Consider the following 27,483-nt stretch of genomic DNA (forward strand, 5'->3'; position numbering starts at 1 on the left):
AACAGACTTAGCTATACTCCATAAAATTTTTATGTGTTTTCATTTTTATTTAATTTAAAAGATTTTCTAATTTTGTCTGTGATTTCCTCTTTGACTTATGGGCTATTTAGAAGTGTGTTGTTAACTTTTCACTTATTTGGGGAATGTCAAGATATCCTGTGTTACTGAATTCTAATTCTAATTCTAATTCAATTCCATTGTGTTCTTAAAATATATTCTGTATGATTTCAAACTTTTAAAGTTTATTAAGATGTTTTATGGTCCAGAATATGATGCTATCTTGATATAATTCCACATGAACTTCAAAAGAAAAGGGTGTTTTATATTTATTTACTGAAAATTTCTGGAACTCTTCATTCCTTTGGTAGAGCCATGTTTCCATCTACTATGATTTTTCTGTTTGAAGAACATTTCTACTACCATAAACCTGCTGGCAACCAATTCTTTAAGCTTGTTTTTCTGATAATGTTTATTTTGCCTTCATTTCTGAAGGGTATTTCACTGGTTATAGAATATTAAATTGATAGGTTTTTTTTTCCCCTTCCAGCATTTTAAAGACATTATTTTTATTGTCTTCTGTCTTACAACATCTGACAATCCATCTGCTGTGATTCATTCCAGTGTTCCTCTGTATACTATGTGTTTTCTTGTCTCTTTGCTTTTGCTGGTTAATTTTAAGATTTTCTCTTAACCACCAGTTTTAAGAAATTTGACAATGATGTCCCTTGATTTCTGTATGTTTGTGTATCCTGCTTGGGATTTGTGGGACTTCGTGGATCTATGGGCTGATAACTTTCATTAAGTGTGAAAAAGTTCTGAGGATTATTTCTTCAAATATTTTTTATTCCTCCTTATAAGACTCAGATCCTATGTATGTTGGCCCTGCTGATACTGTATCACAGGTCACTGAAATTCTATTCATTTTATATCACATTTTTCCCCCACTTCTACACTTCATTTCAGATAGATTTTATTAGTATTTCTGCAAGTTCAAAGATCTTTTCTTCTGTAGTGTCTAATCTGCTGTTATCCCATTCAGTGAAATTTTCATTTCAGATATTTATCACCTAAAGAAGTTAACATTAGATTTAAAAAATATCTTCCATTTTTACTATTCGCTATATTCATATTTTCCTTTAAATTCTCAAAGATAGCTGTTTTAATGTACTTGTCTGTTAATTCCATCACATGTTATTTCTGTGGCAGTTCCCACTGACTGATTTTTACTCCACTAAGTCATACTTTCTTGCTTCTTGGCATGTCTATTAATTTTTGATTGGATGCTGGACACTGTAATGATACACTGTTAAATGCTCAGATTTTGCTGTCTTCCTTTTTTTAACATGTTAAGTTGGAGAAATTGAATATACATACTTTCTGGTTGATTTATTTGCCTTTCAATTGCAAAATAAAGGCTGCCATTCCTGGGCTGCTGGAGTAAATGAGAATGCTAGGTCAACCAAGATGGAGGATACATTGATCAAGAAAAACTTAGCTTTATACTGAACGGAAATTAAGCTTGCCTTTGGCTCTGCAAGGCAACTGGGGGCGCGACCAACCTACAACAAATTTTAATTAATTTTTTTCTTTGTCTCACAGGCAATATAAATCTGCATGAGAGACAGAAGGTGAGTATGAGCTTGTGTTCAGAAACTCGTTTTTCTGCTCCACCCAAAGCTAAAACTGAAACAAGGATCTAGCTTCTATGATAGATGTGTTTCTATTTGCTCTTACACTGGTGTCACCATTAGGAGTTACACATCTATGCAGGGAAATCTGACGTGAACTTCTGTCTGCTGGAGTTCTAGGCTTTGTCCTTTGTCTCTTATACCTGAATGCATTCCAATAACCAGGCTCTATACCACCAGGACTCAAGCAGATGTTAAGTAGCTCTAATGCTCTTTATGTGTGTTGAATCAAGCTTTATGAAAGTTTCTGGTTTTCTATTTACGCATTTCAAAGTTCAGCAAATGTTTTAAGAAATGTTTTCCACATTTTATGTAGTATTTTTAGTTCTTGGTACCAAGAAGTTTGTTTGCTCTGCACATCTAATCTACCACACTACTGGAAATAAAGAGGTCTAATCTATTCCAATACTACCTAAATTCTAACAGTCCCCTTTCCTCATCTCAAGCCTCCAAATTGCTCTAACTTTACCTCTACCTGCAAACTGTTTTAAAAAATCTTTTCCCCAGGACTTCCCTGGTGGAGCAGTGGTTAAGAATCTGCCTGCCAATGCAGGGGACACGGGTTTGAGCCCTGGTCCGAGAAGATCCCACATGCTGTGGAGCAACTAAGCCTGTGAGCCACAACTACTAAGCCTGCGCTCTAGAGCCCACGAGCCACAACTACTGAAGCTCGCATGCCTAGAGCCCGTGCTCCGCAAGAAGAGAAGCCACTTCAATGAGAAGCCCGTGCTCCACAACAAAGAATAGCCCCTGCTTGCCACAACTAGAGAAAGCCCGTGTGCAGCAACGAAGACTGAACGCAGCCAAAAAAACCAAAAACCACTTTTCCCCAATCATTTCACACTTTCTGTCCAAATCTTTCCTGACCTCTTTATTACGTCTGACATTAAGAGATTTCTATGACATGTACTCTTTACCTTTTTTATTAAAAAACTATTTAAGGGCTTCCCTGGTGGCGCAGTGGTTGAGAGTCCGCCTGCCGATGCAGGGGACATGGGTTCGTGCCCCGGTCCGGGAAGAGCCTACATGCCGCGGAGCGGCTGGGCCCGTGAGCCATGGCCGCTAAGCCTGCGCGTCCGGAGCCTGTGCTCCGCAACGGAAGAGGCCACAACAGTGAGAGGCCCGCGTACCGCCGAAAAACGAACAAACAAAAAAACTTTAAAAATTTTATGTCATTCACTGACATCTTTTCATCCACTTGCCTCTCAAATCTAATGTACCTTAAATCTCCAACTCTGTCATCTTTTCAAATTACACTTTCTCCCTGGGCCTCATTCACTGCCAAATTCAAGTTTATCTACATACTGCTAGATGTGTATCTCTACCATAGGTGTCATAAACTATAAACCACACCGTCCAAATGGCTATCTAACATCTCTACCTCAATAGCCCAAAGACAGCTCAAATTTAATATATCCAAACCTGAAGCCATTATCTACTGTCTTCACACATTTCTCTTGCCACAGTCCATTCTCTATATTGTAATGTTTTACATTTTTCTAAAATGCCTATGTGGCAGACTATATTATCATTCATAAATATTTGCTGTTCCTCCCTTGATAGGATTATACTTCCCATACTTCCTTGACATAAGACTTAACCATGTGACTTGCTTTGGCACTGAAATGTGAGAAGTAACATATGTTACTTCTGGGCAGAAATTTTAAGAGCTAGTTAGTGCTTCACTGTGGCCTTTTACTCTGTTTCATAAGACAAGCAACATTCCAGATAGATAGAGGCTGCTCCATCAGGCAGGTTACTAGAGGGAAGACAATATGGAGCAGACCCGTCATGGTCATACAGCATGAATAAAAAATAAAGCCTTTGTTGTTTTCAGTCACTGAAATTTTGGGATTTTTTTTTAGCACTGCAAAATCTAGCCTATTCTCAATGATACAATATATGAAATAATTTTCATCTTCCCTGTTCAAAATCCTTCAATAGCTCCCAACTGCATCTACAATAAAGTTTCAATTCCCTCAAATAAAAAAGTACACCATATCTGATATAGTCCATTATTACTTTTACAACTTCGTGTCCTTGTCCCACCTGTCTACTCAAATTACAGTAGTATATATATCACATTTTCAGTATGTCAGTGGTTAGTGCTTGAGTTCCTCTGTGTGCCATAACATTTTGTATACTGGCCTGTTATAGAATTTAACATACTTTTTAAGTGGTGAATATATCCAAATCCTTGAGGACAGGAACCTTATCTTATTCATATTTGTATCCTCAGCGCTCTGTATATACAGTTACCCTAAATAAATAGTTTACTAAAGTAAAACATTTTGGTGATTTTCTTCATAGATATGTCTCTTATTGAAATCTCATTCATTTTTTTCGGGGGTTGGCAAACTTCTTCTATAAGAAGAGAGATAGTAAATATTTTAGGCTTTTGAGGACACACACAATTTCTCACGTATAATTTTTTCTTTTCCTTTAAAAAAACAGAAACAAAAAACAACCCTTTAAAAATGTAAAATCAATTCTTAGCTTGAAGGCTGCACAAAAAAGAGGCCTTGGACAACATTTAGTCCACAGGCTATGGTTTGCTGAACCCTGGTCTAGGCTGACACCATCAAAATTAGTCAGTCATTGCATTAGTCAGTGTAAAGACAAAGTACTATGAGAGACAAAACTACCATTGCTGTTTGAATTCCACTGTACCTTTGGCACAATGGTACTAATAAAAAGCTTCAAATATGGTGAAGATAATCATCAAATAAAAATTAAACAAATTTACCATATTGATACAATTTGACAGTGAGCCCTTGAGTACTGATGAAGAAATTAAATTTTCTAACCATAAGTCATAAGTGATCTCCTAATTAAAACCACATGGACAGAAAGCTAAGGAATGATATGTGACTTACTTGCTAAAACTTTCAAAGGCTTCTAAGTGTTATCAATAAGGCTCTACATGACTGGTCCCTACCTGCCCTTCCAGCCTCATATTCAGTCACTGCCTTTACTCCAACCACACTGGCTCTTTTATTTAATTTCTTGAACTCTCTATTCTCCCCTTTACATATATTACTCCCACTACTGGGAATGAAACTACCACTCCCCATTTCTCCTGATAATACTGATAAATTAAAAATGATTTCCTACTCTCCAATCCCTGGTAAAGGCAGAAGATATATATCATTATTATTATTATTATTATTTTGGTAAACGCACATACTATCAGTAAAAAGAAAACTGAGAGTACAACCTAAATCTAAGTATAAAGTGTACAGATATGTTATACTGTATGAAGAAGTTATATATATTTAAAATATGTAAACATTTTAAAAGTTGATTAGAAATAAATATTAATAGAGGTTCTTCTTACAACCTCAGATTGTTTTACGTATCTCAAAGATTTGTAAATGCTACTGGAAACTATTACTTTACTAAATAATTTTATATATATCTAAGTCTTTATTAAATAGCTCTAATCTACACTCCCCTATTACACTACACACCCCATTACCTCAATTCAACTTTCAAAATCTGTATTTTTGTGTGCGCCTAGCCTTCTACCTATTCATTTTGAATTATCCCTTCTGAACTATATTAAAATCACTATACCTCTACAAACCTTCAGTTACAGGATAAATTACGTACTAGGGATGTAAGTACAACATGATAAGTAAAATTAACACTGCTGTATATTATATATTAAAGTTGTTAAGAGAGTAAATCCTAAGTTCTCATCACAAGGAAAAAAATGTTTTTTTTCCTTTTACTTTATATCTATATGAGATGATGGATGTTCAGTAAACTTATTGTGGTAATCATTTCATGATATAAGTAAGTCAAATCATTATGCTGTACACCTTATACAGTGCTGTATGTCAATTATCTCTCAATAAAACTGGATGAAAAAACAAAATCACTATACCTCATGGAGTATGCTTAACTGGACATGAAAGAGGTAAAAGGTGAACACTTTTATTGTTTCAATATACATTATTATTCTCACATCCCAGGACCACTTTTGTTTGTTTTTTCTAAATATTATACTGCAAGCTAATAAATTGTAATCTACAATGTAAAGCTATTATAAGGGAGTTCCCTGGTGGTCTAGAGGTTAGGATTTGGCGTTTTCACTGCTGTGGCCCAGGTTTAATCCCTAGTCGGGGAACTGAGATCTCACAAGCCATCTGGCACGGCCAAAGAAAAAAATCTATTTTAAGTCTGTTCACAAGTAGCAGTTGGGAAATTATCTTCAAAGTCTGTTAAAACAAACAGCACTTGCCTGTCGAAGAAGTACTCTCAGATGAAGACCTCTTTCGTGTAGGGCTACAGTTTGTGCTCTCTGATGGTCGCTGGGAAGACTTATCTGAAGTTGGCTGGGAACCTGGAGAGACAGGAAAAGACAGAAATCATAGGAAAATCCAAGTCTAAAAATAAAGTTAAACCATTCTGTGTTAGAACTGTAATATTTTAGCTGTTGCCACTGCCATTCTCTGTAATAATATGACTTTCAAGCTGACAATAAGAGGACATTAAGCGAAGGACAAATGACACTAGATGTTGCAGACAGAATTCCACAGGTCTCATACATAATTTCTCCTGTTACATTAATAGAGAAAAAACTAGTTTTAGTGGAAGAATGAAAAAAATATATGATTTAGTTTTTATGTATTATACTATGAAACATATTATTAAGATATTTATTGATAAAAATTACTAGAAATAATATAATAAACCTGCTCTTGATTATTGACTCAAATTCATCATATAAACTGACAAAACCTACAATGCAATTAATTAGGAACAACTGATGTGAGAAAAGCAGGTCCGACCTGCGCATTTTATAGAATCAAAGATGAAAATTAAAAGAGGTGAACCTTAAATCCATACATTCCATATAATCCAGAGAACACTCTGAAAGAATTTGTTATTACTTTATACATGGAATAGAATAAGCCTCCTTTAACGCTTACTTAAAGTTCCTTGGTCGTATACATAGAAGTTCATGAAGACAAAGAAACTCCATTTCCTTTAAAAAAAAAAAAAGTCTCATACTCTTACCAAAACCCCAAATAAATGCAGCATAATTTAACACAACTCTTATTCAAGGGAAAAGTATGTCATTCAGGAAAGACTATTTCCTGAATAAAATATACTTGGCTCTGATATTAGACTCCTTATACCCTAAAAAGCCAGCTGTTGAGAATACATAATGAATGTCAACCGGTTTGTCAAAAAACTAGTAGCACTCTGAAATGTTCGCTCTTAACTTGAAAAACATTACAAATAAAAAGCCTTACATATAAACTGGAGGCCCAAAAGGTACCATAAATCAAATACTTGAAGATGAGATTTTTTAAAGTTCTGCCTCTAAATGAGAGTTAACTCCTTAATGAACGGACTGACTGAAGGACAACTTGGGGACAGAAGAACTCAATGGAGCTAAGTTTCTAATATTTCCCTTAATAGTAAACCATGAGCTTTCTTTTAATCACGCAGTATCTTAAATCACATCACTGTAAATACTCTTTTAGCAGGCTCTTTTAGCACTGATTAGGTGAGATATAAGACTATGTGTTGCCATTCAAGAGTAACAAATTAGATTGGGGGGAAATTGATGTGATAGTACCTCCTACTTTGGAAACACAGTGATGACTACAGTAAGATATAATTAAGAAGCAAGACTGTTATTGTTGAATCTTAAAAACAGGTACAAAAGGGATTTTAAAAACCAACAGTAAAATAAATCCCCCTAGAGTGTGGTTCAGATAAGATTTCCATTAAAGAGCTAAATACCACAATAAAATAGCTAAGAAGTAAAAGCCCAGGCATCAGTGAAGATATAACTTTAAGTATTAATACTGAAAAATTCATATACTGAACAGATAAATATTTCCTACTCAGACACACAGCCAAGACAGAAGACAACAGTGGCCAAGAAGCTTGAGACATCACTGAACTCCCTTTACCATTACTCTCCTGACTAATGGAGAAACAATCTTAGATTAAGAACTAGGGAAAGAAGGGGTTGGAGAGCACTTTTTGTAAAGTCTTCTCTCTCAGCCATAAACTAACATTTATTGACTACAGTTTATATGTTTGGCACTATGCTAGACAATGTGGAGGTGGGGGGAGGGAGAGACAAAAACAGTATAATAGTTTCTGCCCTCAAGGAGCTTATTTAGAGTCTTGTATGTTATCATGTATTACACTTCAGGTGGCATTTGTGCCATCCATTCTTGAGCTCCGTCTTCAGTTTCTAGGCTATTTGGCAACGTTTCCCAAATTTCTTGGTCATCTTCAAGAAAGTCTTGATGAAGGCTTCAACTATACCTTTGATCATCAGGATATCCTGAGAATCACCCTGCCTGGCCTCACCCACCTCAGGGTAAAAGAGGGTACAGGCACTTTCTTCAAAGCTCCTTCTTTTGGTGGCATCTGGAGCTGCAGAGGAGGCAGTGGGAGGTGGAATGGGGGTCAGATCCCCGGAGATCGTTATTGGCAGCTTTGTACAGCAATTCCTGAGAAACTGAAACAATTGAGAGAGAGATGGCTTAGCTCACTTAGCTTCTGAGCCATTTTTCATTTCCTGAAAGTAATGGAGGCCAGCAGCCTATTCTTAGGATGTAATAGGAAACTGGAATAAAACTTCATTCAGGAGGGTTCTCTTTTTTCATTTCAAAAACTCCGTTTGAATTCCCTGTTCATACAGAGCAGAGTTGTTCTTAACAATTTTCCATATTTAAGGGGGAATAAAGTTGTATCCCTAAGATACAGACCTCTAGGGCTTGATACTCAGCAGATCTAGACCTTTATTTCACTTAAAAACATTGCTTATAGGAACAGTAAGAGGATGAGGATACCTGAAAAAAAAAAAAATTAACTAATGATGTAAAGCAACCAAGTTTAAGACTGGAAAATGATGATATAAACTCATATGCAAGAGGTAATAACTTGTTAAAGATGTTCAAAAGCATGTTAAAACTGGCCTAATAGCTGAAATCAGCAAACACTATCTCTAACACTACCAGAAACATACTGTTTTATAAGTGCCATTATGCAACTGGGTGGATGGGGAAGAACAAGATATTGCCCAGAGAACTTGCATGTCCATTTCAAAAGAGACCAATATATTTATGCTTCAAAACCTAAAACAGAATGCAACGCAGAGTTGAGTGTAGTAATGTTAGGTACATGAACTATGGAGTAAGGTATCCTGAGTTTGATTCCTGGCTCTGCTATGAAACATATTCAAATGTATACAAGTAAACATATTCGAATGTTGGTTTAATAAAGGACTTTTAACTAACATGGTTCTTGTGAGTTCCAAAATGAGGTAATATAAAAAATTCAAAAGGTTTTCATAAATGTTATACTATTATACATAAATTGGCTCCTTAGGTTTATCACAGAATTTTTAGACCCTAAAATACTTAATCATGTCACTGACATACATAGGCAACCATTCAATATTAAAATAAAAATTAAAAAAGGACAGGGAATGGAACTAATCTAGAATATCAAGCATTTATCTTAAACATAAAGAAGTACTAGTAAAATAAGTACCTCTAATTAAGAAGTACTATTAAGATAGGTACCTCCAAGGCTGGTAGGTAACTACAAAGGTTGGAAAAAACTCCTCTAAAGTGAATCTTCTAATTTACTGACTCTTCATCATAGCTTCTCCAGGGTTGGGATTATGCTCCGGATTATATCAATAATATAAGATGTGCCCAAATGATGAGTCAGAACCAGAAAGTGTTTAGTTCTCTGTTCAGCTCTGTTCCAGGGGAAAAAGTAGTTTTCTGCTTCCACTGTTTGGCTCTTTGGTTCTTCTAAATCATGGCTGATTCCTTAAGGGAGTTACTGATTTGTTACTGTCTCCATCATGTGATGAATGTTTGTTCATGTGTAATCAGTGGTCATTTTATGATGAGACGAGATCGGGCGTGTTCAGGGTGGTATGGCCGCAGCATCAGTGGTCATTTTAGATCTGCCTGGAGGGATATGTGAAGACTCTCCACTCCTCGTAAGACAGGAAGTTTGTATGTATTCCAATTCAAGAAAATCTGGTACTTCCTCAAAGAATATACATTCTAAGTATCAGAGAGTTCCCATTGAAATGAGTTCCCATTTCTCATTTCAATACAGTATTAAAGCTGAATAATTAAGTACTTCAGAATAAACAGAGAATATTAATGGGAATCCCTCCATTCAATATTTGGTAGAAATCCTACTGAATGTCTCATCACACAGATGACAGCTTCAGAAACATGTTTAGAAATTCTATACATATAAATGCAGGAAACAGAACTTAGAGATAAGTCACAAAAGAAGTACCTAAATAAAACTGGACTTTAACATAAATGTAAGGTGATTACCACAAGTAAATTCTTTTTCTTCAGTTGAGGCCTTCATGTAAAAATGAAGGCAGACTACTACTAAGGAGGGAAACTGAAAAAAGAGAATACCATTAATTGGGATAATAAAGAGGGAATTAAGAATAAAAAAAAACACTTGGAAATGTGAGGGAGCCTTGGAAGTGGTTTTGATTGTAGGATCTCTGCATTTTCATTTGGCCATTTATTGGATGAGCTTTTTAAAGAGAAAAACAGGTTTTAGGGAAACATTTGTGTCAAATTAGACAAAGAGGAGGAAAGATGGTACTTTTAGAGCAAAACCATAAGATGAAACCATGGATAAGAATGTCAGAAAGCTGAGAAAACAAAAAAGAACATAACTAGGTTTAAAAGGGATAAGAATCTGAAAATCTTTATATTATACACAAAAATGGGTGGAAACCAAAAAGCTCTTCTGAAGTTGATTTGTCACAAGAGATGTTGATTGATGTCTATAGAGGAGGAACAGAAACAAATCTAAGATAAAAAAGAAATAGTACATTTACAGATGCCTGGGTGTGAGGACAGTCATATGGGCAAAGATATCAGCATAAACAGAGAAAATTCCCACTGATAATAGTGTGGGGGAGAGGTGGAAGACATCACAAAGAAAACACTGGAAAAGATTCAACCTAACTACTTCACTGAAGCCCTGAGTATCCTAGGCTAAAAAACGAGGAATCTCCAAATGTAAATTAGCAAAAGAACATAGTGAATGAAACCAACAACTGGTTGGATAAAACATGCATTTCTTTAGTCTAAATCCACTATTAAAACTTTAATAACAATACAGTTATGAGTTTTGGTTACACCCTGTTGGGAGTTCAACACTGAAGACCCAAGGAACTAGGAAATGGTTTGAATGAGCAAATTGTCTGATGTTTCTAATGCTATAAATATCTTTGGGTAAGCTATGGAAAAACAGATTAAGTATGCTAGACTTGGAAAGACACTGTTAATCAGTTCATAGATGATATAAATTTATTTTAAAATAACACATTTAAAACTAATTTCTAACATTTAAATTGCTCCTTCCCACCCAAACTAAAGCATGTTACAAAATTTTAAGAAATTCCTCTTCTTTTATTATTTATAAGTCAAGACTACTGGCAATGTTTGTTAAAACGTGACTGAATCAAAACTGGTTATAATTAAAATGGATACCATAGTAAAATAATGTGAACGTAAAACATCAACTATGTGGAAATCTTTGATCAAGTTTTTTTGTTTCCATATCTAAGTTCTGAATCCTCTGCTATAGTTCACAGATCATAAGAGCTCTGGAAGCTTCTTCTGAATGAGCTGAATGCTGAGATAAAAACTGGTTCCTCGATAAAAACAGCTGTTTCTAATTGTGGGAAATATATTTACTGAAAGCAATACATTTCATCTGACTCACCAATTAAATGCAGTACAAGAATGATTCAGAGACTGTGCTGGTGATTTTGAAGCTAAAAAGCCTGTGTTTTTCTCCTTCCAATCAGGGTATTTCTCATACCGCCCAAATCAGATAATTCGCTGAAATGGAATTCCTCTGGAAATTCCCAGAACTGTACTAACCACCACAATAAATTTTCTGATTTCATGTCCACAGGGTCACACTTCACTTACGGGTGTATCTTACACACCACCCTAGAGAAATTGTCAGAAATCAGAAAATTCTGATCAATGCTTACATTCTTCAGTTAAAAATAAAATAAGACTCAGTATACTGTGCTTCAACCATTATGCTTCTACTATAGTGAATAAACTTTTTCCAAACAAAAGGAAGATTTAGCCCTAATTTTTTCTTGGGGGACAAGATAACTGTTTATATAGATATATAACTTTTTTTATTCTATAATTTGTAAGCTATAAATGCAAAATACTCCATGTGACTGCTCTCCCCATTTTTGAAATCAGGTTGCACGTTCTGGCACGTGCAGCTAGACATGAATTGAAAATGCTGAACAGCAGGGATGGAGAATCTGACACTCCAGGTCAGAAACTCTTCCTCACCAGTCCTATTACATGTCTACTTAACAAAGATACTTAAATAAATAGAATTAGTTATCAGAATTGGGTGAAACCAGAAAACCTGGCCTCATTTAAGAGTATAATTTTATTAGCATCAAGCTGATTTTAGACTGTTAGTATAGAACAGTATAGAAGAGAATATAAGTTAAAAAATAAGCTATCACTTATAAAATGATAAAATGCACAATTACTTATAAAATGACTAGACCAGTTTTCTTTTTAAAGCTTCATGAGATTTAATCCAAAACTGCTGGAGTGATTAAGTCAGTTTGATTTCCCCACATATGAATCAAGGAGAGAAAAGGTTAAATGCCTTGTTCCGGACAACATATCTATCATTTCTGCCTGTGCCCCTGATCTATCTTCCTCAAATTTACATCAACATAATTTATCAAACATGCCTGTTTTATTCCAACTAACACTTATGAAAAATCTACTCAATGCAAACAGTAAAGAATATTTTAAATTTTTTCCTTAATCAGTTATCAGTTTGAGATTGGTTTCACTTGACAATTAGTACGCTGCTTTTTAAAAAAAAACTAACCTGATTGTTTTGGAATAATTTTAAATTTACAGAAAAGTTGCAAAGACAGTACAGAGCAAAAATTCTCATATACCCTTTACCCAACTTTCCTTAATGTTAATGTCTTACTTAACTATGGTACATTTGACAAAACTATGAAGTTAACATCAGTATAATTTTTCTACTCATGTCCTTTTCCTGTTCCAGGTTACAATCTGGATATCACATTGTATTTAGTTGCCAAGTCTCCTTAATTTTCTCTGATCTGTGATGGTTTCTCAAGCTTTCCTTGTTTTTCCATGTCTTTGATACTCCTGAGGAGTATGAGGAGTATTAGCCAGGATTTTTATACAATGTTCTGTCCACTCCCCTTTTTTTGATGTTTTCTTATGATTACACTGGGGTTATGGGTTTTTGGAAAGAACACCACAGGAATGAAGTTCCCTTCTAATCACATTATATCAGAGGGTACATATTACCATTGTGATTCATCACTGGTGAAATTATACTTTCACTTGGTTTAAGGTGCTGTCTGCTAGGCCTCTTCACTGTAAAGTTAGTACTTTTCCCATTCCATACTCTGTTCTTTGGAATTAGGTCACTAAGTCCAGCCCATATTCAGGAAAAGGGGAATTAAGTTCCACTTCCTTGAAGGGGATAGTCTACATACATTATTTGGAATTCTTCTGTAAGGATGATTTGTCCCTTTCCTCTTAAACTGTTCCAGCTTTGGCCACTGGCCAGCTGTTTCAGGATAATAATGTCCCGAAGGTAACTGACAATTTTGGAGTACACGGTATACTAAATAGTTTTTTGGACATTTTAACAGGAAAGCAATTTATGTATAATGAATCTATCTCCAAGTTATGTATGGAAAAATTATCAACTGAAGACGGAGAAGGTCAATTTAAGATAACATGAAATTTAGTTATGTTTTTTATACTTTAAGATGGAAAACTATGTGACACTGAAACAATTACAGATCTAGAAGATGCAGTTATTTCCTTGACAGAATACAAAATTATAAGGAGGAAAGAGCACATAATAAACCAGTCAGAAATGCTACAAAATTTAAAGCTGTAAGAACTTTAAAGCTGTAAGAATTTTAATCACCTGTATTTCCTTATTACTTCCCATTCATTCCTTAACCTCCAGAAATCTACAATTACCACTGTGGAAATCGTTCTTAGATCACAAAAGATAATCTGCTAAAGCAAACTGTCTACTTTCAGTCCTTATCTAAATGATCTCTGTAGCACCTGACACTCTTGACTACAAACTCCCTTAGGAAACCCAGTGTGTTTACCCTACATATTATCATTCCTTCTCTTATTTCCTTCCCTTAAACAACCACTTATCTAAAACTTTTACCTTCCGGTTTGATTTCTTTTGAGCTACAGATCCATATATCCACATATTCCACTCAACAGCATGAAACTCCATCTCCAGTCGCCACCTTTCACTTAATCACATCACCATTCAACCAACTGCCCAAGAGAGGTATCTTGGAGACATGCTAAAATCTTCCTTCTTTTTTTTTTTTTTTTTTTTGCCAAACGCGGGTCTCTCACTGTTGTGGACTCTCCCATTGACGAGCACAGGCGCTCCGGATGCGCAGGGTCAGTGGCCGTGGCTCACGGGCCCAGCCGCTCTGCAGCATGTGGGATCTTCCCAGACCGGGGCACAAACCCATGTCCCCTGCATCGGCAGGCGGACTCTCAACCACTGCGCCACCAGGGAAGCCCTTCCCTCTTTCTTCACCTCTTTGAAAAATCTATTTCTTTGGAATATTGTTTTCTCTATCACTATCTTAGTTCAGGCCCCCATAATATTTTGCTGAGACAATATCCAAACTGGTCCAACTGATCTTTCTCTAATCCATCTATCATAGTGCTATCCATATAATCTTAGCAAATCATTCTGCTTTAAAACCCTTAACTTCCCACTGCCTATAGGGTAAACTCCAAACTCCTTGGTATTCTATATAAACAAGAGGCTTTATGATCTGTCCCCCGACTATCTTTCCAACCTCATCTCCTGGTCCCATATCAGGCTATTTACAGTTACCTAAGTATAGTATCATGTCTCCAAAACCCTAAAAAGCTTATTTCTCTATAAGAAATAGTCTTCACTCTTTATTCTTTGCACACTAAACTCAAAACATCTTCCTGGCTCCTTTTAAGTGAGTCCCTCTCTTCTCTGCTCCCCAAAACACACTGTATCTCAATTTTAGGAGCTATCTATCAATAACTATTTGGATACATGTTTATGTACTCCACTTAACTATAAATTCCTTGAAGGCAGAAATTATATCTTATTCCTTTTGTTTGTATTCCTTGTACCCGGCAAACAACAGATACAAAATAACTAAAGGGACAGCGACCATCATAACAGTTAAGATTAAAAAATCAAGTTCATAAAGCTTTGCCTAAACAAGACAAATTCTGATCTTGAAAGTGACCAAATTAGAAGATATCCCATGATTTAGCACTATTTTCTTATTATTTTCCTTAACTAAAAATCTTTTTCTCAACTGGTTTTATGTGGACAGGTAAGCCAATTTTCATGTCTATCTGAAAAAAATTCCTATTAGAAAATCAGGACACATTTCTACCTACGTATCAAAAGAGTAACTGTGAAGAAGACAGAGAGATTCCAAGTTACAGATCAATTAACAAAACAAATTAGACTTGTGATATAATGAAGAATATACCTGATCTCTGATTCCTGGCACAGAACTTCAAAAACCTTGAAATTTCCTAATAGTAGTGTCTTTGTTATGCCAAAGAGGTGACTTAAGGTGAACCCTAAGATTCCCTCAGGATGGAGGCTGGTCACTAGAGACCAACCACATGATTAGAGAGCTGAAACTTTGGGTGAGCCCAATCTACAGAGGGTGGAGATGGACCTGAGATTGAATTCAATCACATGGCCAATGATTTAATCAATCACACCTATATAGTGAAGCCCCAATCAAAATTCTGGACACAGAGGCCTGGTGAAGCTTCTTGGTTGGTGACACAATGATGTGCTGGGAGCATGACACACCCAGATTCCACAGAGAGGGTATGGAAGCTCTGTGTCCCCTTTCCCGCCCCAGCTATTGCCCTATGCATCTCTTCAATTCCTGATCTGTATCCTTTATAATATAACTGTAATTGTAATTATAGTGGTTTCAGTAAGTTCTATGAGCCATTCTACCAAATTATCAAAACTGAGGGGTTGTGGTAGCCCCTAAACTTGTAGCAAGCTGGGCAGAAGTGTGGGTGGATTGGGGACACTGAAACTTGCCACTGGCATCTTAAGTGGGGGCAGTCTTCATAAAACTTTGCTCTTAACTTGTAGGGTCTTCTCTAACTCCAGGTAGTTAGTATCAGAATTGATCTAAATTGTAGGAAACTCAGTTGGTGACAAAGGATTGGTGTCAGAACAGTGACTTTGGAGAGGTCTTAATGTTTTTGTATGTTACATTTTTAAAGGAAGGGAAAAAAAAAAGGTTCTTATTCATAAAGCAGGTATTTCTGCATATGCTAGCTTTCCCTGCTATCTCATTCTCCAAGGTCCCTGAAACCAGATTCAGATTCATCCTTTCCACCCTGACTCCTATAAATGGCCTCTTGGGTGACATTAATGTCCATGTAGATGATACATTCAACAACCTGAGCTGTCATTTCACTTTACCTTCACCTCAATTCCCCCACTTCTTATAAGCTCCTTCTCACAACTCTTAAATTAGGGGCCTCAGACTCAATATTCCTTGGAGCCAGATAAATCTCTTAAATATTTGAACTGGGCCAGATATAACACACAACAGGACACTGTGAGGACTGAGGAAAACTGAAGAACGTATGTCCCAACTAAAGACTTGGGGAGGGGGGAGGGGCGGCCACTACTGAGACCCAACCTTGATGTCATCCAGGAAATACGGATTAACTGTTGTCAGATGTTCTCATTTCTTTTCAAAGAAAAGCAGAATTCTGCATGCTTGTGTGAAATCTCCAGATTTTTAAATTTTAGCAATTAAAAAAACAAACTGTAGAAATCATCACAAAGGGTCATATATAAACCAAAGGCTGATGGTTTTTAATCACTACTTTAAATACTGAAATTCCTCAAAGCTGTCCAAGGCTCTTTTCTTTTCTCACTTTATATTCTCTGTAGGGAAATATCATCTCTCTCACGACGACAGGTAGATAGATAAACAGAGGATTCATAGATGTATAGTCTATTTTGTTAGAATGTTTCTGTAGAGTGAAACAGCTCACATACAATTGATAAATAGAATACCAGAATGACATGGAGTTCATATGTGATTTTTCAGAGTACATTAATGTTTTGAAGCACCAAGTTAGCAGCTAAACAAAGAATACTCTAACACAAACTAAATGCAGTAAACCATTGAACAATGTAGTTCTGATGCCCATTCACCCTCTTGGCTACAAATGGTCACAGATTTTCCTACAAGCGCTCATTGTGTGGTTCCCCCAACCTTCATGAGAAAGAGACAAATAAGGACAATAAACCAGAACCAGCTATATCTGGCATCACTTCATATTTATGATATGCTTTGTGTCTACAACTGAGCAGCTTCAACCCTTCTTTATATGTTTCTATCAGGCTACCTTCATCTTCTCCTAAAGAGTCCTATGTTTATTGTAGTATTTCTTTACTTATTAAACAATTTAACATGTATTTTTACCTGCTGCTGGTATTTTCTAGAATGACTATTTTTCTTGGTGCTCTGGTTACAAAGTTTCAGAGGTTTTGAGAGCCTGTTCCCAACTCTATCTTTTCCAGACATCCTTTTATCTTTAGTGAATAATATCACCAAAGTTTTTCAAAACCTCATAGTGAAATGCCCTTATCTCTAGCCCAAACATCTCTCTTGAGCTCCAGAACTAGATACCCAAATGTCTGCTCAACATCACCACCTGAAGTTTCTAAAGGCATCTCAAGGTTTATATATATTAAAAAGCAAACTTGTACTCTCCCCAAATCTCTCCTCCTCTAGTCTTCTCTCTATCAGTACACTGCACCATGAACCTCTCAAATATTCATGAAGGAGTCTGCCAACACCCTTAAGTATCATCATTTTATCTAGACTACTGCAATTGTCTACTAATTGGTTTCCCTGTAGCTATTTTTGTCCTCTACAAGTCAATGTTCACACGTGAGCTAGAACAATCTTTTAAAATGTAAATTTAAAATCAATACTTCTGTCTTTTTGCTTAATATAAAATCCAAAATCTTTTAACATGTGGTCTGTCTTCTTTCTTTCACCACAATTCTCTCACCATTCTCTCTCTTGTATTCCCTCTCCTACCACAATGAACCTTCTGAGCGCTCCCCTGCTTTTCTAACATCTAAGCTCCTTTCCAGTTCAGGATCCTCAAAAGTGCTCTTCACCCAATCCTCAGCTTGGAAGCTTGGTGGTTTCACATCCTTAAATTGCAACTTTTTATCCTTGGACCATAACTAATAACTCTATCTAAATAGGCACCCCTCTCCCCTTAGTTATGTACCCTAACACTTATATTAATTAATTTGATAGCATTTTTATCAATTATGCCATTATTTATGTGCTTACCACTCTATAGTTTGTCTTCCTTCACCAAGCTGAAAGTTAATGAGGCCAGATATGTCTTTGCTCTCTACTATATACCAGTGACTAGAAGAATGCTAGATGTTTTGGAATTCAATAAATAAATGAATGAGTGAATGAATGAGTAAATGAGTAAGTGGAATTCTGTTCACCTAGCTAACTACTGCTCATCCTTCATTCAAGTTAACTGTCTAGGGTCACCTTCTCAGGGAAGCCTTCCTGAGTTTAGGCCCCCATTTCATACTCCCATAGAACCCTGGACTTTAAATATATATATATACCATTTGTCACAACTTTTATGACATTTAATGTGCAATTTTTTTATTACTCATCTCCTCCAATATTAAGATCCATGAGAACAATGAACCTGTGTGCTTTGTTCCCTATTATATCACAAGGGCCCACAAAGTACAATGTCTGGCTGACAGCAGATATTCAATAACTGCTGTTGATTAAATGTTTGTCAAAAAATTTGTTGAATGAACCTAATTAGAGCTTAGGATTTTTTCCTTCTTTATTACATTGTTAAAAACTAAAGAATGCTCAGCTCCACCAAGATAGCTTTTATTTTTCAAAAGTTCACAAATAATTAAAATCAGGAAAAAAAACCTCTTCTCTTTGAGGGGTTTATCATTTCCTCTAATGCACAAGTTTTTAATATTTGGGGGGAATAATATCAATTAACATTTGTGTGCTTACTATGTGCAAATCATTTTAATAAACACTATAATCTCATTTACTGTTTATAATAACCCTACTAATCCCATTTTCTAGGAAGGGATATTGAGGCTTACAGAGTTTACTTGGAGAATCTGAAAAAATATATGCATTTTCTCCTAAAAATACACACAAGCATACATACACATAATTTTACTTACAACATCAGAGATTTTATGGACTTTCTAGAGTTAATTTACAAACCCGTAGGGTTGAGATCTCTGATAAAGAACTTCTGACTTAGCGATATCTTATACATGAATAGGCAATGCTTCCTTTTTCTTGTTTTCTATCTTCTTTTCAATTCTTTTTTTTTTTTGCGGTACGCGGGCCTCTCACTGGTATGGCCTCTCCCGTTGCGGAGCACAGGCTCTGGACGCGCAGGCTCAGCGGCCATGGCTCACGGGCCTAGCTGCTCCACGGCATGTGGGATCTTCCCAGACCAGGGCACGAACCCATGTCCCCTGCATCGGCAGACGGACTCTCAACCACTGTGCCACCAGGGAAGCCCCATATCTTCTTTTCAGTTCTTAAAAGACACTTTCTAGACATTACAAACGCATTACCTTAATTTGCTTTATGTCATTTTATTAAACCTAAGCAGCTTTTATGAAGATACCTAAAGGTACTCTGAAAAATGAAGTCCCACTAAATATTGAGTTAAATTTTACAAAGTTGATAATTTTGTTTGTTTTTGGCTGCACCACATGGCTTGTGGGATCTTAGTTTCCCAACCAGGGATTGAACCCAGGCCTGCAGCAGTGAAGGCGTACAGTCCTAACCACTGGACCGCCAGGGAATTCCCACAAGTTGATAGTTTTGACTGTTTAGATTTTTATTATGAGACACATAGAGTTAACAACATATTCTTCCTGTAACATAGAAACACTTATAAACTGCATCAGTATATATTAAAAATCCTGCATAGGTATTAACAGATATCCACAACACTAAATCAACTATACTTCAATAAAATTTTTTTTAAAAATCCAGATATCTATGAGCTATTTCTCACTAAAGAAACTGTGTAATAAGCCTTTTTGCATAAGAAAATCATTTTTTCTGATTTCCAAAAAGTTGAGTATTATTTTTTGTTTGTTTTGATGATATCTCTTCTCAAAATTCAAAATTAATGCAAAGACATGCTTTATCTTACTTCTCACATCTACTGAAAATAAAAACTTGGAAGATAACATTTCAAAATACATTTATAAAAACAACAACACTAGAGCTATTAAAAGTTCATGTACACGTATCAGGCAACCAGTAGGCAAAATACACCATTTCTCTAACACAAACAACAGGCAACAAAATAACCCTCTTACCTGTCAAGGTCTGTACTGCCCTTTCGCTGGAAGGCAGCGGCTCCTTTCTGTGAGGCCGATTTAATGAAGTGTCCTGTGCAGAAAACAGTCCAGGGCTGTCAGTTAGTTTCTTTCGGCCACTGGAGTTAGGGTTTGAAACTCTGCAGCTCCCTATTGCACTTGTGAAAAGGTTTGTATGTTCATCACTGCTGGCCAGATCAGAGTTGGGAGTGAATCCCCCAAGGGATAAACTTGGAGAACTTTCTGAACAGTCAATCTGTAAAGGTGTCTGCAATCCCAAGGCCAATGGACTAGATTCTGAAGGCTCTCGGTGGACCCACTGCTCTTCTCTGTTTATTAAGCTTTTCGAAGGAGAGAGATGAGGGCAGGACATATGACACCGGTGCTTTTCCTTATGTTTATAGCGCTCTCCAACAGTATCCTTTCCAAATCGATAGCGCTTCAAAGATTCTAGGACAGATCTGGAAGAGCCAGTGTCCATGGAAACCTGTGGCTGCTCAGAAGAACGGTGTTCTCTGTGTTTGTGACGGTGCCTGTGTTTGTGCTCAACCATCCAACCATAGGCCATCTCGGGAGGGACACTAGGGTAGGTACTCATAGAAAGAAGGGGAGTCCTGCTGGTTGTAAGAAAGGCTTCCTGTCGAAGTAGCTTATGCTTTTTCTTATGGTATTTGGTGGGATTGAGAAGTAAATGACCAGCATGCATATAGGAAGGAGGTGGAAGTGGAGTGGTGAAAGATGGAGATGGAGGAGGTGGATACAGAGTTGGGGGATATCTTCCATAATAACCTAATCCTATGGGAGCAGCTGTAAGGGGTGAGGGGGAGTAAGGCATGCCATAAGAAGGATAGAATCCAGTACTAGAAAGAGGAAAACTAAGGCTGTGCATAAAAGGCATTTCAGCCATTGCCTCCCTCATCTTAGGGGGTCTCCCTCTCTTCTTTTTTAAGTCAGGTTTTCGAATGTAGTGCAAAGGGTCTAAGGGGAAAGAAGGATGTGTATAGAAACTATTAAAGTTGATTCGAAAAATAGTTGGCAAAAGGTCTCGGGGGATAAAATGATGACTTCGATGAGTGATTCGAATTTCACTTAGGCGACTTATTAATTCCTCCAGATCTGCAATAAAGTCTGGATCCTGTCTATTTCGGAGTTGGGGATATTTCTTTTTCCGTTTTCGTTTTTGCCTTTTCATCTTGTCGTAGCTGAGGTAATCATGATTCCTGCGCTTACATTTATGTTTATGTTTTTCTTTAAGACTGCTTAGGACTGTAGAGGTTTCAGGGGGAATCAGAGAAACATGCTCAAAAGAATGCCTCCTCTTTTTTTGCCCACAAAATTTCTCTGCCCTGTCTGATGTGCTGTTATTATCTGTTCCAATTCCACTATCACTGGGAATGGTCTCATCACTATGAGACTCACTAATAGGAGAAGGAGTAGCTTCTTTCAGAGATGTGAGTTCACTCAAGTGAGAAGGAGAATTTGGCAACAAAGTAGGAGGAGATAACCGCCTCCTCCCCTTTGAGGCCTTCTTCATTGCAAGAGTCTGAATCATACTGCCTTGTCTGGAGTGTAAATGCAAATATGGCACTGAACTGGGTTCAACAAAGCCTGCATCACTACTTACAGGGCTCTGACCTCCACTAGTCCCAGAAGACTGAGAGCAAATAGGTGATGGAAGAATCTCAGAACTACTAGCAGATGAAGGCAGTAAAGGTGGAAGAATCTGTCCTAATGCTGACCCAGCTGCCTGCTGAGCTGTTTGTTCAAGAACAGCAAGGCTGGTAGGGCTACCAGAAAGAATGCCATTTAAGACAGTTTTTGGTTTTCGACCCCTCCTCTTTCCTATATAAATGGTTCCTTTCTTGCTGACATTTATCTGTTGGCCCAATTTAGAGCCAAATGTGGCGGCAAGACTTGACACTGTATTATGGAGTTTGGATTGCACTTTCCCTTTATTACTTGATTCTACAGAGCTTGAAAGAATCTGATTCAACAGTTTCTTTCTCTTTAAAGTCTTCATTTTATTTATTTTGCGGATAATTGTTTTCATTAACTGTCCATTGTTTCTCTTCGTAATTTTTTTATCTGGTTCCATCTCAAGGTCACTCATACTACAGACAGTTGGCCTGTGACTGTCATCTAGATCATCTGGATCCTGAAGTTGATCCTCACTCTCAAAGAAATCACTGCTACTTCTATGGTTGTCACTTTCAGACTCAAGCTTGCTTGGACTTTCAGTAGCAACAAATGGAGCCACTGATAGTACAGGTGGCTTCATCTTGACTGGTGACCTCATTTGCCTCTTAGGTCTGCCTCTTTTTTTTGGAAAAGGAGACACAGACAGACTTTGTTTGAAGGAAGGAATTTCAATTTCTGGCTGTAAAATTGGGGGTTCTTGTTCTTCCTTAGACTGCAAAGAAAAAACTTTAGAGGCAGGAATTTTTAAAGTCCTTTTAGGTGGACCTTCCAGTTGAGGCATCTCCTTAGATTTAGGTCTTCCTCTTTTGGGTTTATAAATATCAGACAAAAGATCACTAGACACACACATACTGGAGGATAGTTTGTGAGTAGCAAAAGACTTATGAGATGGTTTTTCACTATCAGTTAAGAGAGCAAGAGATGGAGTTGTAGATTTGCTCAACTTTGGTAATCGGCGTTTAAGGAAGTCATGATCTACAAATGAAGATGGTCCAATGTTTTTCATAAACTTGGCTGGTTCGGAATTACTATTTGATAGTGAACTACAAGAAACATTTTTAAAAAGCTCTGATCTTTCTAATTCTAGCCCTTTTGGAGACCGGCATGTGCTTCTTGCCACCACTTTAGTCCACCGAGGTTTTCTTCCTTTCCTTTTTTTTAATGGTTTGGACTGCAAAGTAGTGCTTAGGCTTTCAGTAACTTGGCAGTGTTTGTCGGATGCAGTTACTGCACCAAGTTTTAGAAAGGGCTTGTTACTAAATAAACTAGTGAAGTTAACAACTGAAGGCGTAATTGTATGAATACTGGAATCAGAAGTCAAACTTGGCTTTTTTCCCAGAGAAGAGCTTATTCTTGGAATATCTATATGTGCAGTTTTGGAATCATTTACCTCTTTATCAATCCCTTTGCATTCAATATTCATGCTAAGACCCACAGACCTATGACCAATGTTCAAGTGGGTACTTTCAGAAGTAAATTGGTTCTTTCCGACAGATTCAGAAATTTCTTCCATTAGTTCTGTGGTAGGACTTAAAAGTAACGGATTAGGAGCCATCTGTGAAGACGTTTCAGGGGGACTTCTGGTTAAAGTATTAACAGATACAGTAGGTGATGGGGAAGGGAGATTGCTTTCTCCTACTGCACTAAAAGGGGATTTTGCTGTAGATGCATCAGAAGCAACTCCCATTTGAAAGTCCGGAGAAGTGCAATATACGGGAGGTTGCTTTTCATGCTTTGAGGTTTCATAAGACCCCCTTTCACTGGATGAGAAACTGTCTTGCTGAATGCATGTTCCTTCATTAAACATTTCTTTCTCCAAATTAATGATTTCCTTTCGAACTGAGAACTTTTCCAATATGCTTTCTTTACTCTGCCGTATAACATTCTTCTCAAAAGTTTTGCTGGTGGCACTGTCTTTCAGGGATTCAGAAAGTTCCTGACTTTCATGACTATTGATGTTTGTACTACAAGAAGCCTTAAGTGGTTCCTGAGTGGGGAGCAGTGCTTCCGCTTTAAGGTTTATGGCATCTTTACTGACCAGTCCTGCCATAGGACAACTCACTAGTTTCTTTCCAATGTCCTTATTAACTAATCCGATTGTTGAATTTGCTACAATCTTCTTCGCACAGTCCTTGGCCACTAGGCCAACAGTAGAACCCAATTTCTTTCCCAAGTCTTTATTAACTAGTCCAACCACAGTGCCAAGTCCTAGCTTCTTTCCAGGTTCCTTATTCACTAAACCTGGAACAATACCAATTCCTAGCTTCTTTCCTGAATCTTTGCTCAGCAGTCCTACTGTAGTGATATTCCCTGGCTTTTTGCCTAAGTCTTTATTAATGAATACCGCTGTAGTGCCAGTTCCTAGTTTTTTCACAGAGTCCTTATTGACCAATCCTACTGTTGCATTAAACACTGGCTTTTTCCCAGGATCTTTAGTTACCAATCCAACCGCTGTGCTGATAGTTGGTTTTTTTATTAAGTCCTTATGTATTATTCCAGCTACAGAGCCAACGCCTGCTTTCCTGATCAAATCCTTGTTAACCAATCCCGCAGTAGTGCCAGTTCCTAACTTCTTAGGTTTTGTCTTGGAAGACTTGGAGGGAGGACAAGTTGCAATGAGCTGTGCCAACTTTTCCGTTACACTCGTTCCTCCATTAAGTAATGCCCTGTCCTTTAAATCAGGATCCTGGCTACCAACAAGAGTAGATGATGCTGCATTAATGTAATCTGTCATTTCTGAGTGTACTGGAGAAAGCTTCTTAGACAAAGGATTGTTTTCTCCCTGTGAATGAAGATGGATGCTCTCCTCAGACTGGCATTCAATGGCTGCAACATCACCTGATTTCTTGTACAACTTTGAAGGATCCTAAAATTTGAACAAGAAAAGGGTTTCAGAGAGAGTAAAGCTTATATACCATTTCAGTTTAGCATTACAATCAAACAAACTAAATGATGACAAATCAGATACAAGATAGGCAATAGTGCTTTTTTTAAAAAACTAACTAATGTTATACTGTCACGGTATGTTAGTTCCTCTACTGCTATATCAGACTATATAGATGTAATCTTTGTTGACTTTCAACCATATGAACATACATATTATTGAGTATTTAGAAATATCCCTATGGTATTTTTTGACATTGTTTTAAAAAGGCAAATAGTCTACTTTCTCGTTACATGGACTAAATATACATTAGCATATGAATGTACTGTTTTGTTTTTTTTTTTGCGGTACGCGGGCCTCTCACTGTTGTGGCCTCTCCCATTGCGGAGCACCGGCTCCGGACGCGCAGGCTCAGCGGCCATGGCCCACGGGCCCAGCCGCTCCACGGCATGTGGGATCTTCCCGAACCGGGGCACGAACCCGCGTCCCCTGCATCAGCAGGCGGACTCCCAACCACTGCGCCACCAGGGAAGCCCTGAATGTACTGTTTTTGAAAAGATATTGTTAGTTACAATATCCCATGGTCCTCGTTTAAAATAATGGTTCTTTGCCTACTTCCTTATTTAATTTCAATGATTTCAAACCAATGCAGGACAATTCCTGACCAACTTTTACTCCTTTAACACATTCTTAATTATAATCTTGAATGAGCAGTCAAGTTCTCTCTTCATGTGAGAAGAATAGAAAAGACAATAAAATATGTTCATATTTTCTTTAGAATGTGTTTTTATATAAAATCTGAAGAGTTGAAAGTAACTTTTAAGTCATAATATAAATTGCTGTCTAATGTATGAATCCTCATTATATACTTTACAAATGAATTTATCATTTCCCACAACAGTCTGTTTTACTTTTAGATAACAAAGATTTTTTTCTTCACGTTTCAGCAGTTTGTTTTTTTTTTTAATTGAGGTATAACTGACATAAAGAGTCTTTCTTAACTATAAAATACAAATGAAAGACTTGAACAAATGTAAAGACATACTATGTTTGTGGATAGGAAGATATGAAGCTGACAATTTCCCCGAAGCAAATTTAATGTCATCCTAATAAAAATACCAACAAAATTCTCTCAGGAATAAGAAAAGTTATAACATTCATTGGGAAAAATATATAAGCAAGAATACCTAGCAAAATCTAAAAAGAAGGGGATAACTATCAAATATTAAATTAATTTTTAATGCCTCTATCACTAAAACAGTATAGCACATGAAAAGACAAAAGATCCAATGGGCCAGGATAGAAAACCCAAAACCAAATTCATGCATATACGGAAAAGTTTTGTGTGTAAAATGGTATAATCCCTACAAAATAGAAATTAGCAATAACTAGAAAAATACCACATGCATTTATTCCTTTGACCACTTTTAGGGGATCTACCCCAAGACATACTGGCAAAAAATCTAATGTTTGCAAAAAGCTAAAAATGTACCACCATTTTAATAGCAAAACCCTAAAACAGTCTAAATGATTATCTACAGGGGATTGGCTGAATAAATCAAAGTATATCTGTACAATGGACTGCCATAAAACTGGAAAAAAAAGAGAAGATATCAATATATTGCTATCAAATGCTCTTTAATATGTATTATTAAATGAAAAAAAGCAAGAATTTGGACAATGGTTATAATATGCTATCTTCTGTATAAGAAGACAGGTATATGAATATATATACATATCTGGTTATATTAAAAATAGAAGAATAAACAGAAGATTAATGAAAATAGTAACCTATGAGGGAGGAAACACAATACAACCAATATTTGATTGACTTAAAACTAAGGGGACTATCTCTTCTTTTGGACTGGACCCTTACAATTTTGCCCAAGAGGAAACTGGCTTTTCTGACAGTCTCATATTCAACTGACATATATTAAGCTTGCGATTAAAGAAACACATTTTCTTCCCATCTTGTTAAAGAAACAATATTCCCATTTTGTATTTTTACAGTTACTTTTCAAAACTTAAAAATTAAAGGCTTTATTAAGTATTTTAAAATATATTTATACCTGAAAATTGTGACACTTCCATTTTAAAACGTACCTTTAAAAATCTGTCTGAACAAACTATGACTATGTACCATAGCATAGATAACGCTCACAAACAAGACTAAGTGAAAGATACAGAATAAAAGTGTGTACCATATAACTCCATTTATATTAAGTTCACAAAGAGGCACGACTAATTATGGTATTTAAAGTCAGGAAAATGGTTACCCCTGGTGTGGGGCAATGATGAGAAAGGAGCACAAGATCTTGGTGGGTGCTGGTAATGTTCCATTTCTTAAACTGAATGCTGGCAACATGGGGTGGTTGAGTTTGTGAAAATTCACTGAGTTGTTACATTTATATTTATGTTATATTTCAATAAAAGTTTATTTTTAAAATTCTGTCTGAAAGAAAAGTAGAAACATCCAGCTCCCTTAACCTGCTTAAAAGACTGTACTGAAATCTGGTTTTTCAGCTTTGAAGGAAATGAATATCTCAGGTTAATTAAAAGCATCCTAAAATAGTTAGTATCCCACAGTAAATGGTCTATGATTAAAGAAGGAAAAAATAAAAATAAAACAAAAAAGCACAGATAATTTGATTATGGTTTCAAAGATTT

General features: G+C 36.6%; 1 protein-coding gene across 1 annotated transcript in view; it reads right to left on the minus strand.

Moving 5' to 3' along the window:
• ASH1L (ASH1 like histone lysine methyltransferase) overlaps positions 1 to 27,483 on the minus strand; it is a 217,459-nt gene that overhangs the window by 131,140 nt on the left and 58,836 nt on the right. Inside the window, exons 4-5 of the mRNA XM_065878757.1 lie at positions 20,235 to 24,798; positions 5,935 to 6,036 (exon numbers count right to left, since the gene is read on the minus strand). Coding sequence (XP_065734829.1) covers positions 5,935 to 6,036; positions 20,235 to 24,798 — 4,666 coding nt within the window. The remainder of the gene's footprint in view (positions 1 to 5,934; positions 6,037 to 20,234; positions 24,799 to 27,483) is intronic.

This window comes from Phocoena phocoena, chromosome 1 (genome assembly GCF_963924675.1).
Source record: "Phocoena phocoena chromosome 1, mPhoPho1.1, whole genome shotgun sequence".
Classification (NCBI taxonomy): domain Eukaryota; kingdom Metazoa; phylum Chordata; class Mammalia; order Artiodactyla; family Phocoenidae; genus Phocoena; species Phocoena phocoena.